General features: G+C 37.6%; 1 protein-coding gene across 15 annotated transcripts in view; it reads left to right on the top strand.

Annotated features, from left to right (window-relative positions):
• Positions 1–14,224, top strand: part of NCOR1 (nuclear receptor corepressor 1) — a 183,432-nt gene that overhangs the window by 47,746 nt on the left and 121,462 nt on the right. For all 15 annotated transcript variants that reach the window (XM_063656590.1, XM_063656592.1, XM_063656586.1 and 12 more), the window contains exons 5-6: positions 5,940–6,122; positions 12,201–12,314. In XM_063656590.1, coding sequence (XP_063512660.1) covers positions 5,940–6,122; positions 12,201–12,314 — 297 coding nt within the window. The remainder of the gene's footprint in view (positions 1–5,939; positions 6,123–12,200; positions 12,315–14,224) is intronic.

Here is a 14,224-nt window from a genome sequence, read left to right as displayed (position 1 = left end):
TGCCTCCCAGGTCCTGGTTCAAGCAATTTTCCTGCCTCAGCCTCCCGAGTAGCTGGGATTACAGGGACGCACCACCATGCCCAGCTAATTTTTGTATTTTTAGTAGAGACAGGGTTTCACCATGTTGGCCAGGCTGGTCTCTTGAACTCCTGACCTTGTGATCCACCCACCTCGGCCTCCCAAAGTGCTGGGATTACAGGCATGAGCCACTGTGCCCGGCCTATGTTTACCTTTTTCAACTCTCTGCTTTGCTTATTATTAATTCTGCAGATTAGGAAGTGCCTGACGCTTAGTAGATACAGAATAAATATTTGTCATAGAAAGAATAAATTAATTTTTTTTTTTTTTTTGAGACGGAGTCTTGCTTTGTCGCCCAGGCTGGAGTGCAGAGGCGCGATCTCTGCTCACTGCAAACTCTACCTCCCAGGTTCGCGCCATTCTCCTGCCTCAGCCTCCCGAGTAGCTGGGACCACAGGCGCCCGCCATCACGCCCGGCTAATTTTTTGTGTTTTTAGTAGAGACGGGGTTTCACCGTGTTAGCCAGGATGGTCTCGATCTCCTGACCTCATGATCCGCCCGCCTCGGCCTCCCAAAGTGCTAGGATTACAGGCGTGAGCCACTGCACCCGGCCAGAATAAATTAATTTTAAAAACTCTTAACAGTAAAGTGTTAACCTTTTTACCAACATATACTAATATTTTTCCCAGTGTCTTTTTGTTTCAGTTTTTCTTTTTTTAAAGCATACTGAAGTTTAAAATGTTTTTACTGCCATCAAATCTTTTTTCTATGTTTATTAACCTTTATGCCTAATTGCCCTTTCTTCCCTGATATCAGATAAATAAGTACCCACACATTTTCTTTGAGTTTTTATGCAATGAAGAGTAATTTAAAAGCTAGTGAATGTATCTACAATTTATTTTCAAATAGTTCAGCCAAAATGAAGTTATACACACACACACACATGCACACCCAGACACACACAGACACACACAGAAAGCAAATATGTTAAAATGTTAACTACTGGTGAAGCTAGATGAAGGATAAATGAGTGTCCATTATACTGTTCCTTCAACTTTTAAGTAAATTTGAAATTTTTCAAAATAGTAAGTTGGATGGGGAAAAATTCTTTGCCATGAGCTAGAAATTAGCTAAGCTTCTAGGTGTTTTGTGACCCACCTTATCATGTGAAATATCTTTATCATACAGTAGACTGTGGGGTTTATAAGAAATGTTCTGCTGCATTAAAAAAAAAGAAATTTAAAAATATGGTGAATAAACGTCATCTTCCATGGCTGAATACATTACCACAAATGTAATTTATAACTATAGAATTTTGTTTTTTAGCAGGAAAGTGTCTTAAAAACTCATTCATTAAAATGGGATGTGTTGTGTTGTAGTGTGACCCATTTCCATGTTATAGTTGAGAAACTGGATGTTCAGAAAAATTAAGTGACCTAGGTAGTACCTCCTGAGTTGAAATTAACCCAGGACCCCTGACTCTAGTCCTGCTTTTTTTCCCCTAAAGTGTAAACCGTGACTCCTTCTACTAACTAATACTTCTCCTTCCGTCTCCCTGTCCCCATTCTCTCCCAACTGCCCACCTCCAGAAGTAAGGATTTAAAAAGAACTAACATTTGTTAGATTTTTTTTTAAATGTTAAGCCTAGGTATATCATTTATAGAAGAGTTAAATAAGCTTGAAAGAAAAAATTACCTACAGTTTACCACTTAAAAGTTATTAACATTCTCATGTTGATTCTTCCCTATTTGTATGTGTATTATTTTAATTTTAATTTTATTTAATTTTATGGGTTTTTTTTTTTTTTTGCTGCTCCTTGTGGAACAGGGCTAACCCATAGGCAGTGTGTCCAGAGTCAGCCCGTATGAATATTTTAATGTGCTCACTTTGTACATTCTGTTTAACTTTACTTTTGCTTAAATATGTGCTTAGCTTCTTTTTGTGCCAGTAAGTTTACAACTGTATTGTTAGTGGCTACTTAGTATTCCACATATGAATAAATAAAGTTCATTGATTAAATAAAGTTATTTAATCAATCCTCATACATTTAGGTTACCTGTTTGTTCAGAAGTACAGTGTTGTGACATGCATTGTTTTTTTTTGAGACGGAGTCTCACTTTGTTGCCCAGGCTGGAGTGCAGTGGTGCGACCTTGGCTCACTGCAACCTATACCTCCCAGCGATTCTCCTGCCTCAGCCTCCCGAGTAGCTGGGACTACAGGCTCAGGCCACCAAGTTCAGCTAATATTTGTATTTTTAGTGGAGACGAGGTTTCACCATGTTGGCCAGGCTGGTCTCGAACTCCTGACCTCAGGTGATCTGCCCGCCTTGGCCTCCCAATGTGCTGGGATTATAGGCGTGAGCCACTGCAGCTGGCCCATACATTATTTAGGTTGATTTATTTGTATACATTCTTACTTATTTCCTTAAGGTAGATTTCTTTTAGTATAATTAATTATAGACCAGGTTGATTTTTATGGTACAGTGGGTATTTCCAGATTGTCCTGCAAAAGAGTAGGGCCAGTTCCTAACTCCTGACAGCAGTGTATAAAGGTACCCACTTCTTGGCTGGGCGCGGTGGCTCACGCCTGTAATCCCAGCACTTTGGGAGGCCGAGGCGGGCGGATCACCAGAGGTCAGGAGTTCGAGACCAGCCTGGCCAGCATGGTAAAACGCCGTCTCTACTAAAAATACAAAAATTAGCCGGGCGTGGTGGCAGGCGCCTGTAATCCCAGCTACTCGGGAGGCTGAGGCAAGAGAATCGCTTGAACCCGGGAGGCGGCGGTTGCAGTGAGCTGAGATTGCGCCATTGCACTCCAGCCTGGGGGACAAGAGCGAGACTTCATCTCAAAAAATAAAAATAAAAATAAAAATAAATAAAGGTACCCACTTCTTTTTTATCCTTGCTGACACCACATGTCTCTTGTTTAACAAAAAGATTGTTAATTTGATGAATGTTTTTAACTTACACTTATTGTTAGTAAAATTTAACATTTTTTATTTGTTTATTGGTTATTTTTCCTGTTTTGTAAATTGTTTTTTCATATATGTTGTCCATTTTTCTGTTGGTTTATTTTATATTGCGTTGTTAGAGTGCATGTTTTGCAAATGGTTTTCCTGTTTAATCATTTGCCTTTTTAATTTGTTATTACTGTTTTGATAAGCAGAAGATTGTGTTTTTGTGTGTGTGGGTTGGTTTTTTTTTTTTTTTCAGACGGAGTCTTCTTCTATCACCCAGGTTGGAGTGCAGTGGTGCCATCTATGCTCACTGCAACCTCTGCCTCCTGGGTTCAAGCCATTCTCCTGCCTCAGCCTCCCAAGTAGCTGGGATTACAGGCTCGCACCACCATACCTGGCTGATTTTTGTATTTTTAGTAGAGATGGGGTTTTACCATGTTGGCCAGGCTGCTCTCGAACTCCTGACCTCTAGTGATCTGCCGCCTCGGCCTCCCAAAGTGCTGGGATTACAGGTGTGAGCCATTGTGCCCAGCGGAAGATTGTTTTTTATTTTATCCATCAATCTCTCTTTTTTAAAAACTAATGTCTTTTGTATCTTTTGCTTTTGGTCTTCCTGAACCCAAGATAATGTGAATCCTTTTTTTTTTTTTTTTTTTTTTAACTTGAGGCTTTTTGTGATTTGCTAATAAGCCTCTTATAAATGTTTGCTATTACTTGGCTTTTTTTTTTTTGACGTAAGATATGAGGTAAGAATCTAATTCTTTTTCTTCAGGATTGGTATCTGGCTGTTTCAAGCCAAGATTGTAAGGTTCATGAAGGCAGATATCTTGTCTGTTTTGATCCACCATCCTATTCCTGTTATATAAGTAGGCACTTGAGGATTTGGTTTATTGTTAAATATTTAATATTTAGAAAGGAAATCAGTGGAAAATATTCATTTGTAATATTAATTCTTTGGGCATGCATCAGAATCACCTGAGGAGCACTTTTGAAGTCTGCTGAATCAAAATATATAATCTCTTTTGCTATTATATATGCTTCTGTAACACAAATTTGCTCATATGCATATAGTGGGAGAATGATATTCATGTATCATGAAAGTCTTGGTGGTTCACCAAAGATCTTTCTTTATGCATTAACATTTCTAAGTTCTTAGGAGTACACCGTCTCATAATGAAAGAAAAAGGCTTCACAACACATGAAGACTTAAAAATATTTAAACATTCTGCATTTAGTTTTCATTTAGTGCAAGTAGTAGCTGGTTTAGTGAATTTAAGAACTGTTGTGCTTTTCACAGTGTTAGTGAAGATTCGAGCATTGAAAAGACAATGTGAAGACAAATTTTCTTGTATTTTTTTTTTAACATTGATAAAGGAGGGAGGGGGAGAAACAAAGGTTGATAAAGATGGTTATACACCAAATCTGATTTTTTCTTTCTTTTTTTTTGAGACGGAGTCTCGCTCTGTCACCCATGCTGAAATGCAGTAGTGCAATCTCAGCTCACTGCAACCTCTGCCTCCTGGGTTCAAGCCATTCTTCTGCCTCAGCCTCCCAAGTAACTGGGACTACAGGTGCCCGCCACCACGCCCAGCTAATTTTTGTATTTTTTTAGTAGAGACGGGGTTTCACCGTGTTGGTCAGGCTGGTCTCGAACTCCTGACCTTGTGATCTGTCTGCTTAGCATCCCAAAGTACTGGGATTACAGGCATGAGCCACCGTGCCTGGCCACTGATATTTTATTTAGATGAAACATACTGGTTTATTTTGGAAGCCAATGACCTCAAGGATTTACATCTTAAGAGAGGAATCGTAAACTCTAGGGCTTAAAGCTGCCAAAGATTGACTGTATGCCAGATGCAAAGGATACTGGAGCTTTAATTCTATTAAGTCTATTAGAGTTGTTATTGCTTTTATTGGTGCTTTCCTTACAGAATTGTACAGGTTTTAGGGTATAGCCATAATCTTATTTTCCCAGAAGGCCTCTTAGATTCAGTGCATACTATTACAGAATATGAGGCTTTTCATTAGTGTATATTAGCTGAAATATCTGTACTAAGGTATTTTGAAGCAACTGTCCAGTTATCTCCTGTATGCATTGTTGACTCAGAACTATTGACTTTTCACAGTTCCTTAATCATTATTTAATACATTTTAGGGTTCTGTAATCCTGTGAACTACCCTCATTGTAGGTTTCTCATAGTCTAAGTAAAATTAGTACTCTAAAATTTATCTGTTTTATAATATTGCTTATGTCTTTACAGCAGACTGGAAATTAATAGGGTGTGTGTGGATGTGTGTTGGAGGGTAGTGGATTTTGGGTGAAGGGGCTTTCATTCTGCTACAGCTCTGCTGATTTGGAGGTGCAATGGGATGTTTTTGGCTAAGGAAATGTTGCGTATGCTGTAGTGTGGCCTTTATGAAAGTAGGCCTAGAGATAGTAGCAACTGAAGTTCCTAAGTTACTTCTCTGACTTGTGTACCTCAGTTTTGGTTTGGAAAGCCTGAAAACTTTTGATAGGAACACTTGGCCATGTTATAGTTGTTAAGTTGGGTGGACACACAGGTTTTACCTGGAATAATACTATTTCCCAGCCAGTTGTTCAGACCACTTGAAGAGCCATTGCAAGGAAATGGCTGAGAAGTTGGTATCTTCCTTTGTCATGATTGCATTATTTACCTATAAATTCTCTATAATTTCAGTATTGTTATACTAGAGGCTGATCAACACTAACTCACCTCACTTTGCATAGCTTTTAGGGTCTTCAAAATAGTACATGGTATATCTAAACTATAAAAGTGAGGTGAGAATTTGCATGTATGTGAATATGAAAGTTACTACTAAAAGTTTCATTAGACACATAGTACACATGGCTCTGCTGTGGTTTAAAACTGACTTTTTCATTTAAGGCAATCTGGACTCTATTAGTGAGAAATAAATTGTTTTTCTTGGTTTTATTCTCTAAAGGATCCGGCATTCGGAGGCAAACATGAAGCTCCATCCTCTCCAATTTCGGGGCAGCCATGTGGAGATGATCAAAATGCTTCACCTTCAAAACTTTCAAAGGAAGAGTTAATACAGAGTATGGATCGTGTAGATCGAGAAATTGCAAAAGTAGAACAGCAGATCCTTAAACTGAAAAAGAAACAAGTAAATGTCTTTGCTTAATATATTCTAAGAATGTATGTTTGTCTCCCTACAGAAGATATTTTTGAGTTTTCCATATTTTGAAACTTTACATAAAAGGAATCATGCCTTATATATTCTGACTTGCTGTTTTTTTGCTACTGTTGTGGTTTTCTTACATTCATTCATTTTCCTTGCTGCACTGTCTGATTATATGATTGTAGAGAGTGAAATTTGTTTGTCCATTCTATTTTTGATTTTTTTTTTTCTATTCTATACAATGGTGCTGGTTTTTGGTTCACATGTAGAGATTTTCTAGGGCATGTGCCCAGGAATGGCAGTGCTTGGCCCAAGATTATGTACAGTGAACTATTTAATAGATGATACCAAATTTGCTAAGAAGTAACACCATTTTACATTCCCACTGGCAGCTTATGTGAGTACCGGTTTGTTCACATTTTTGCCTTTACTTGATATCGTTTTTTCAGTTGGATATGAAATAGTCTTCTCTGTGGTTTGGAAGGAGGCTGAGCTTATTTTCATTTGTTTATGGGTTATTTGGGTTCCTTGTGTGCATTGTTCAAGCCTTTTGTCTATAGTCTCCTATTTTGTCATTGAAATTTTTAGGATTTCCTGAAGTCCCTTGTCAGATATGTGTATAGAAGATTTGCCTAGTTTGTGGCCTGTCACTTCACTTTTAGCCCAGTATTCACTCTAAGTGTAGACTAAGTGCATTTTAGTGCATTTTGTTTTTTCCCAGATTTGGAGTCTCACTCTGTCACCGAGGCTGGAGTGCCGTGGTACGATCTTGGCTCACTGCAACCTCTGCCTCCCAGGTTCAAGCGATTCTCCTGCAACAGCCTCCCGAGTAGCTGGGACTATAGGCGCTTTAAGTGCTTTTAATGTATTCATAAAGTTGTACAGCTGTCACCACTGTCTGATTCTAGAACATTTTTATCATTTCAAAAAGAAACTCCATATCTACTAGCAGTTACTCCCCATTTCCCCCTTTCCCCAGTCCCTGGCAACCACTAGTCTATTCTCTGTCTCTATGGACTAGCATATGCCAAATATCAGAAAAAACAGAATCATATGTGACCTTTTGTGTTTGGCTTCATTTATTTAGCATGTTGTCCTGATTCATCCATGTTGTATCTTGTCTCAGCACCTCATTACTTTTTATGCCTGAATCCCATTGCATGAGTATGCTATATTTTGTTTATCCATTCATTAGTTGATGGATATTTGAGTTGTGTTCATTTTTTGACTATGATTAATAATGTATTGTGATGAGATTCATGTACTCGTTTTTGTGTGGTCGTATTTTTACAATTTTCTTTATATATCTAAGAGCGGGCATATGGTAAATCTATGTTTAAATTTTTGAAAAACTTTAAAACTGTTTTCCAAAGTCTGTGTACCATTTTATATTCTTACCAGCAGTGTATGGAGGTTCCATTTTTTCCTACCTCCTTGCCAACATCTGTTATTTTCCTTTTTTAAAAAAATATAGCCATCCTTGGAGATGTGAAGTGGTATCTACTTGTAGTTTTCATTTGCATATCCTTAATGACTAATGATGTTGAGCATCTTTTCATGTGCTGATTGGCCATTTGTATATCTTTTTAGAGAAATGTTCATTTAAATTGTTTGCTCATTATTTAATTGGGTTGTCTTTTTGTTATTCTAAGAATTCTTTATATATTCTGGAAATTAGTTCCTCATCAGATGTATGACTTAATAGATATTTTCTCTCATTCTGTGGGTTCTTTTCACTTTCCTGATAGTATCCTTTGATGTTCAAAAGTTTTGAATTTTGTTGAAGTCCAGTTTGTTTTTTCCTTTTGTCACTCTTACATTTGGTGTTTTATCTAAGACCCATTGCCTAATTCATGGTCACAGATTTATACCTGTGTTTTCTTCTACACATTTTGTAGTTTTACCTCTTATATTTGGGTCTTTGATCCTGATAGTGTTTTTTTTGGTGAACAGAATTTGTTTAGGTTTTATATGAAAACCCCCTGGGGTTATTAAGGTAGTTTTACTATATTATTTTTAGAAGTTTTATGGTTTTGCTTCTCATCTTATTCTTAATCCACTGGAAACTACATGTTGTATAGTCAGTGTTCATTTATGTTTACCCACATATTTGTCTTCTTACATGCTCACCATTTCTTCTCGCAACTCAAGTCTTCCATCTAGGGGAACACCCTTCTACTGAAGAACGTCTCAGAATTTCCTTTAGTGAAGGTCTCTAAGTTGGCAAATTCAGTATTTGTTTGGTTTTTATGACTTAAATATTGTCTTATATTTGGCCTGTTTATTAAAAGATATATTAATTTGGTATGTAATTATTTTTTCTTAGTACATTGTCTTCTTTCTTCCATTTTTAAGACATTAGCTCTTGGTCTAAATCTATATTCTTTCATGGATAATGTGAATTTTCTCTCAGGTTGTTTTCAATATATTCTTTTCTTCGGGGTTCCATTGTTTTTATGATGATACATTTAGGTGTTTTTTTTTTTTCCTTTTAAATCTGTCCAACTTGATATTCCTGAATATGAAGGATGGAGTTTTTCATCACTTTGGGAAAATTCCAAGTCATTATCTTTTTTACAAAACCTTCCTAACAGTTTCTTGTTCTACTTATGAAATTCCTGTTAGTTGTAACATCTTATCACTCTTGTCTTCCATGTCTCTTGTTTGTCTTTCTTATTTTTAACTTCTTTGGGCTTCATTCTGAGCAATTTCTTCAGCCTGTCTTCCAGTTTACATTTTCCTTTTCAATTTTATGTAATCTGCTGTCAAATCTGTCTTCAGTTTCAACAATTATGTTTTTATTTCTGGAATTTCTGTTTGGCTCCTTCTCAAATCTGCTTGGTCATTAAAAAAATTTTTTTTTTTTTTTTGCTTTCATTGAGTTGTATTAAATTTTTATTATATGCCCAACAATTCTAATTAAGTCTTTATTGGTTTGATTTTGCTGAGTCTCTTTTCTTTTCTTTCTTTTGTCTTTGTTTTCTTTATTTGTACAATGGTAATAATCTAGTAATAACACCAACTAAATCACATGATTGTTTTATGAATTGAGATAATGAATATATTGCATAATATCTGGTACATAGTAAATGTACATGCAATCCATTATAATAATTAGAAATAATGAAATATAATGTATGATTATTATGAAATGTACCAGAGCCACAAATTTTATTGAGAGATATAAAAGACAACTACAGAAAACAAAGAAATATGCCATAACTTAATGGAAACAGTAATAATAATGTTGTGTGTGCATCTTGCACTAAATCATGTCTCATACAATTTCAATTAAATTTATTTTTAAAACATGGCAAATACATTGTAAAGTTAATGTAAAAGAACAAACAGGGCCAGGCTCAGTGGCTCAACCTGTAATCCCAGCACTTTGGGAGGCCGAGGCAGGCCAGATCACCTGAGGTCAGGAGTTCAAGACCAGCCTGGCCAACATGGCGAAACCCCACCTCTACTAAAAATACAAAAAATTAGCTGAGCGTGGTGGCGGGTGCCTGTAATCCCAGCTACTCTACTTGGGAGGCTGAGGCAGGAGAATCACCTGAACCCTGGAGGTAGAGGTTGCAGTGAGCTGAGATTGTGCCACTGCACTCCAGCCTGGGCAAATAGAGTGAGACTCCGTCTCAAAAACAAAAACAAACAGGTGAGGAGGGAGTGTGTGCGCGCGTGTGCGTGTGTGTGTGTATGTGTTTGCTTTTGGCCTTTGAGTTGTAATGGTTTTGACCCAGGGCTATTTGGGTGCTAAGAACAAAGTGTGATTTGTTTATTCCTTAACAAGGATTCTAAAAGAAGGCCCTCTAAGCAGGAAAGAAAGCGAATCATTGAAGAACCCTTTACCATAAAAATCATCTCAGAATTTGAAATATCTTTCTTTTGCTTGTACAGATAACAGACTGCAAGAGTACTTATAATTCCAAAGTGGAAGTGTTCCTTACAGTTTAGACTCTCCTGGTGGCTATTTATTATTATTATTTTTTTAAAATTTTTTTCGAATTGGGCAGCCTCCTGAGCCAGAATAGGTTCAGAAACTCCCTCTTGGTGGATTTTTATGCTTTCATTTGGGCATGGTCTGATTTACAGTACTGGGAGCTTTGACTATCACTCTTATTTATTTAGTTTTTTTGAGATGGAGTCTCCCCCCGTCACCCAGGCTGGAGTGCAATGGTGTGATCTTGGCTCACTGCAACCTCCACCTCCTGGGTTCAAGCGATTCTTCTGCTTCTGCCTCCTGAATAGCTGGGGTTACAGGCTCGCGCCACTACGCCGAGCTAATTTTTTGTATCTTTAATAGAGAAGGAGTTTCACTATGTTGGCCAGGCTGGTCTTGAACTCCTGGGCTCAAGTGATCTACCGTCTCGGCCTCCCAAAGTGCTGGGATTACAGGTGTGAGCCATTGTACCCGGCCTATGAGTCTCATTTAGTAGTATAGATAATTTTTGCCTATAGGCTATACTAGACTTAACCTTAATTTGTCTTTACCTAATTTTTCTTTTATCATCTTAGGCAGTGGACTTACGCTAAATTTATTTGTGTGGATATTTTTAAAGCATTAACTAGGTATCAGGCACTGGTTTAGGTGTTGAAAAAAAGCAGTGGACAAAGCAGACAGGTCCCCGCTTGCTTCACTAGTAATACTCAGTAATATTTACAATTTATAGTTGTAATATGCTTTATATATATGTTAAGTCATTTAGTCTTTTCAAAAAGCTGTATGATAGGTAGTATTATTATCCCTACCTTATTTATGAGTAGTTTAGGTATTTCCTTAATATTGACTTAAGGGAGCCAGGCATGGTGGCTCACAGTGGTAATCCCGACACTTTGAGAGGTCAAGGCAGGTGGATCACCTGAGGTCAGGAGTTCAAGACCAGCCTGACCAACATGGTGAATCCCTGTCTCTACTAAAAAAATATGAAAATTAGCCGGGCATGGTGGTGGCCACCTGTAATCCCAGCTACTCAGGAGGCTGAGGCAGGAGAATCGCTTGAACCGTGGAAGCGGAGGTTGCAGTGAGCGCCATTGCATTCCAGCCTTGGTGACAGAGCAAGACTCCCTCTCAAAAAAAAAAAAAGATTGACCTAAGGACCCAGAAAGGTTCCTAGGATCACACCACCTGTAAAGGGTGACCCTGAGGCTCAAACCCAGGCACGGTAATACAGTTAGCTTTTTCTTTATACTTGCACACACCAGTAGTCTATATTTTTGTAGTTTTGTTGATTGCCCTTTGACCGGAGCACTGTAACACATGAAGGTTGGGTGTTGAGGATGGCATGGTGCCATGCTGAGTTAAGGGTTAACCCTTGAACTCCTTTCTACCATATTCTGCCCAGCAAATATTAATGTATACTATGTATCTATAACATACAAGAGTGTTTTTTCAGTGCTGTCAAAGGTCATTGTGATAGAGGTATGTAGAGTACCTTCATTAAATTTAACTTATTATTTTGCTTTAAGTTTGTCAGAATTAAAATCTTTTTTTTTTTTTTTTTTTTTTTCCTGGAGATAGAGTTTTGCTCTTGTTGCCCAGGCTGGAGTGCAGTGGCGTGATCTCGACTCACTGCAACCTCCACCTCCCAGGTTCAAGTGATTCTCCTGCCTCAGTCTTCTGAGTAGCTGGGATTACAGGCATGCGCCACCATGCCTAGCTAATTTTGTATTTTTGGTAGAGATGGGGTTTCTCCATGTTGGTCAGGCTGGTCTCGAACTCCTGACCTCAGGTGATCCACCTGCCTAGGCCTCCCAAAGTGCTGGGATTACAGGCATGAGCCACTGCACCTGGCCCAGAATTAAAATCTTAAAGGATGCTTTCTCTTAGTTTTTTTTTTTTTTTAACTCTCTAATGAAAATTTGTGTTGTTTGGTTATGAAATAAATTTATTTATGAAATAAATTCTCTTTGAGCTCTTGATCCATGAGACCCTCGTGGATTAATTGGTTACCCTACAGAATCTGCAAGCAAAGCTTAGTAGCCTGTGTTATCTCCAGCGGTTAATCACTGCTGGGTGTGGTGTGCAGCACACGCCTGACTCTTTCTTTCTGGATCTCTTAGCAACAGCTTGAAGAAGAGGCAGCTAAACCTCCTGAGCCTGAGAAGCCTGTGTCCCCTCCTCCTGTGGAGCAGAAACACCGCAGTATTGTCCAAATTATTTATGATGAGAATCGGGTAAGCTCATATCATCTCTGGCAGCACAGGCCTTTAACGCCACTTGACTCTGCCCTTTTCAGTTTTGAATGTATCCTGGCATAATTTTAACTTTATTAAAACCTGATTTCTCTTACAATTTTGAATGTTCATAAACTTTGGCTGACTGAAGCTTGGTGTTTTTTTCCTTATCAATTGAAAGAAAGTTTACAGTTGTGCCTTAAATTATGTAATATTTCATTTTACATTATATATTTTATAAATATTTAATGAGTGAAATTTTGTCAGCTGAGTTTCCTGTTATATGAATACTGGCAAGGAAGTTTTGTAGCATATAATACAAAACAACCATCCTGCAATTTTTTACTTAATAAATGATGTTTAATGCTGACTACTGATAACATTTCAGTAAAGATAGGTCATTATATGTGGAAATGAACTTTCGTATCAGCATTAGTTCACAGTTGATAGTTGGGCTATGGTTTGAGCTTCAGTTAAAAAGTTCAAGGCGGGGGCATGGTGGCTCATGCCCATAATCCCAGTACTTTGGGAGGCCTAGGTGGGTAGATCACTTGAGGTTAGGAGACCAGCCTGGCCAACATGCAGAAACCCTGTCTCTACTAAAAATACAAAAATTAGCCAGGCGTGGTGGCACATGCCTGTAGTCCCAGCTACTCGAGAGGCTGAGGTGGGAGAATCGGTTGAACCCAGGAGGTAGAGGTTGTAGTAAGCTGAGATTGAGCCACTTCACTCCATCCTATACAACAGACCGAAACTCAAGTCTCAAAAAAAAAAAAAAAAAAAAAAATCAAAGTTCAAGGTAGATTTTGACCTTTAGGTAGACTTTGCTTTTTTAGGTTTACTTTCATACTCTTAATTAAAAATATTCATGGATTCAGAAACACCAGGCATGAATTCTATGAATCATTTTTGTAATATCAAAGTTAGTTTTGGCCAGAATATGGCCCAGGAACTAGCAGTTAGAGGGAAACTGATTTTACCTCAACATGAAGAAAGTGTCTTTTAACAGTGGGCTTCCAGAAGTCCACAGTGCAAAAAATGATAATATGCTTTATACTGTGGGATAGAATAGGCTTTTTAGCTAAAGGCGTGATCATCAGGTAAAATTTGGGATTGTTGTTTTGATTGATTTGATTTGTAGTGAGTGGATTCATCTGTCAGTCTATCTTACACATACAGTCTGTAACTTTATAGTAGTCCACAGCCAAAAGGAAATTGACCTTAAGTAAAGCAATTGTGAATTAATAAATATTTATGCACATGTACTCCTGAACTTAAAAGCTGAATAAATAAATAAATAAATACACATTTATAGGAATGATCTTGGATTTAGATATACATGTATCAAGTAGATAACTGAGAGTCATCAGAAATATACTTATGGTAATGGTAAGTGTTATGGGCAGGTAAAAATATGGGCAATTAATATTATTTTCTTGGCTGGGTTCAATATTAGTCCAATTTATTGTATGGCCACAGCAGTCTATATGAAGATAAATCTGGTAAAGGAAGGGAAGGAGGTGACCATGCCTAAGATGGGGGCTGTGTTCCAGGATATACAGTTGCTCCCTTGTTTAAGAAAAGCCCAAAATAATGGGGTTTTATGTGAAATCTCTGATTTGTTTAAAAAAAAAAAAAGTCCTCTGCATAGCTGCAAAACACTTGTGGGCTCATGGGCTCCATGGCCAGTTTGTGACTGTGACTCAGGGATAAAATAAATAGGAATTAGTGGCGATACCAATGGAGATTTGATAGTTTTTTTTTTTTAAGTTTTATGAAATGTTTCTTTTTTAGTATGAATTATTTTTCAAATAAATTGGATTTGGTAATAATTATTAATGGATTTATTAATGAGCCTTGTCTTACAATATTGGTGAATTCTGTGGTTGCCTCACTGGGATTTAAGGACT

Source organism: Pongo pygmaeus, chromosome 19 (assembly GCF_028885625.2).
Source record: "Pongo pygmaeus isolate AG05252 chromosome 19, NHGRI_mPonPyg2-v2.0_pri, whole genome shotgun sequence".
NCBI classification, from domain to species: Eukaryota; Metazoa; Chordata; class Mammalia; order Primates; family Hominidae; genus Pongo; species Pongo pygmaeus.
This window is presented reverse-complemented; position numbering and strand designations above follow the sequence as displayed.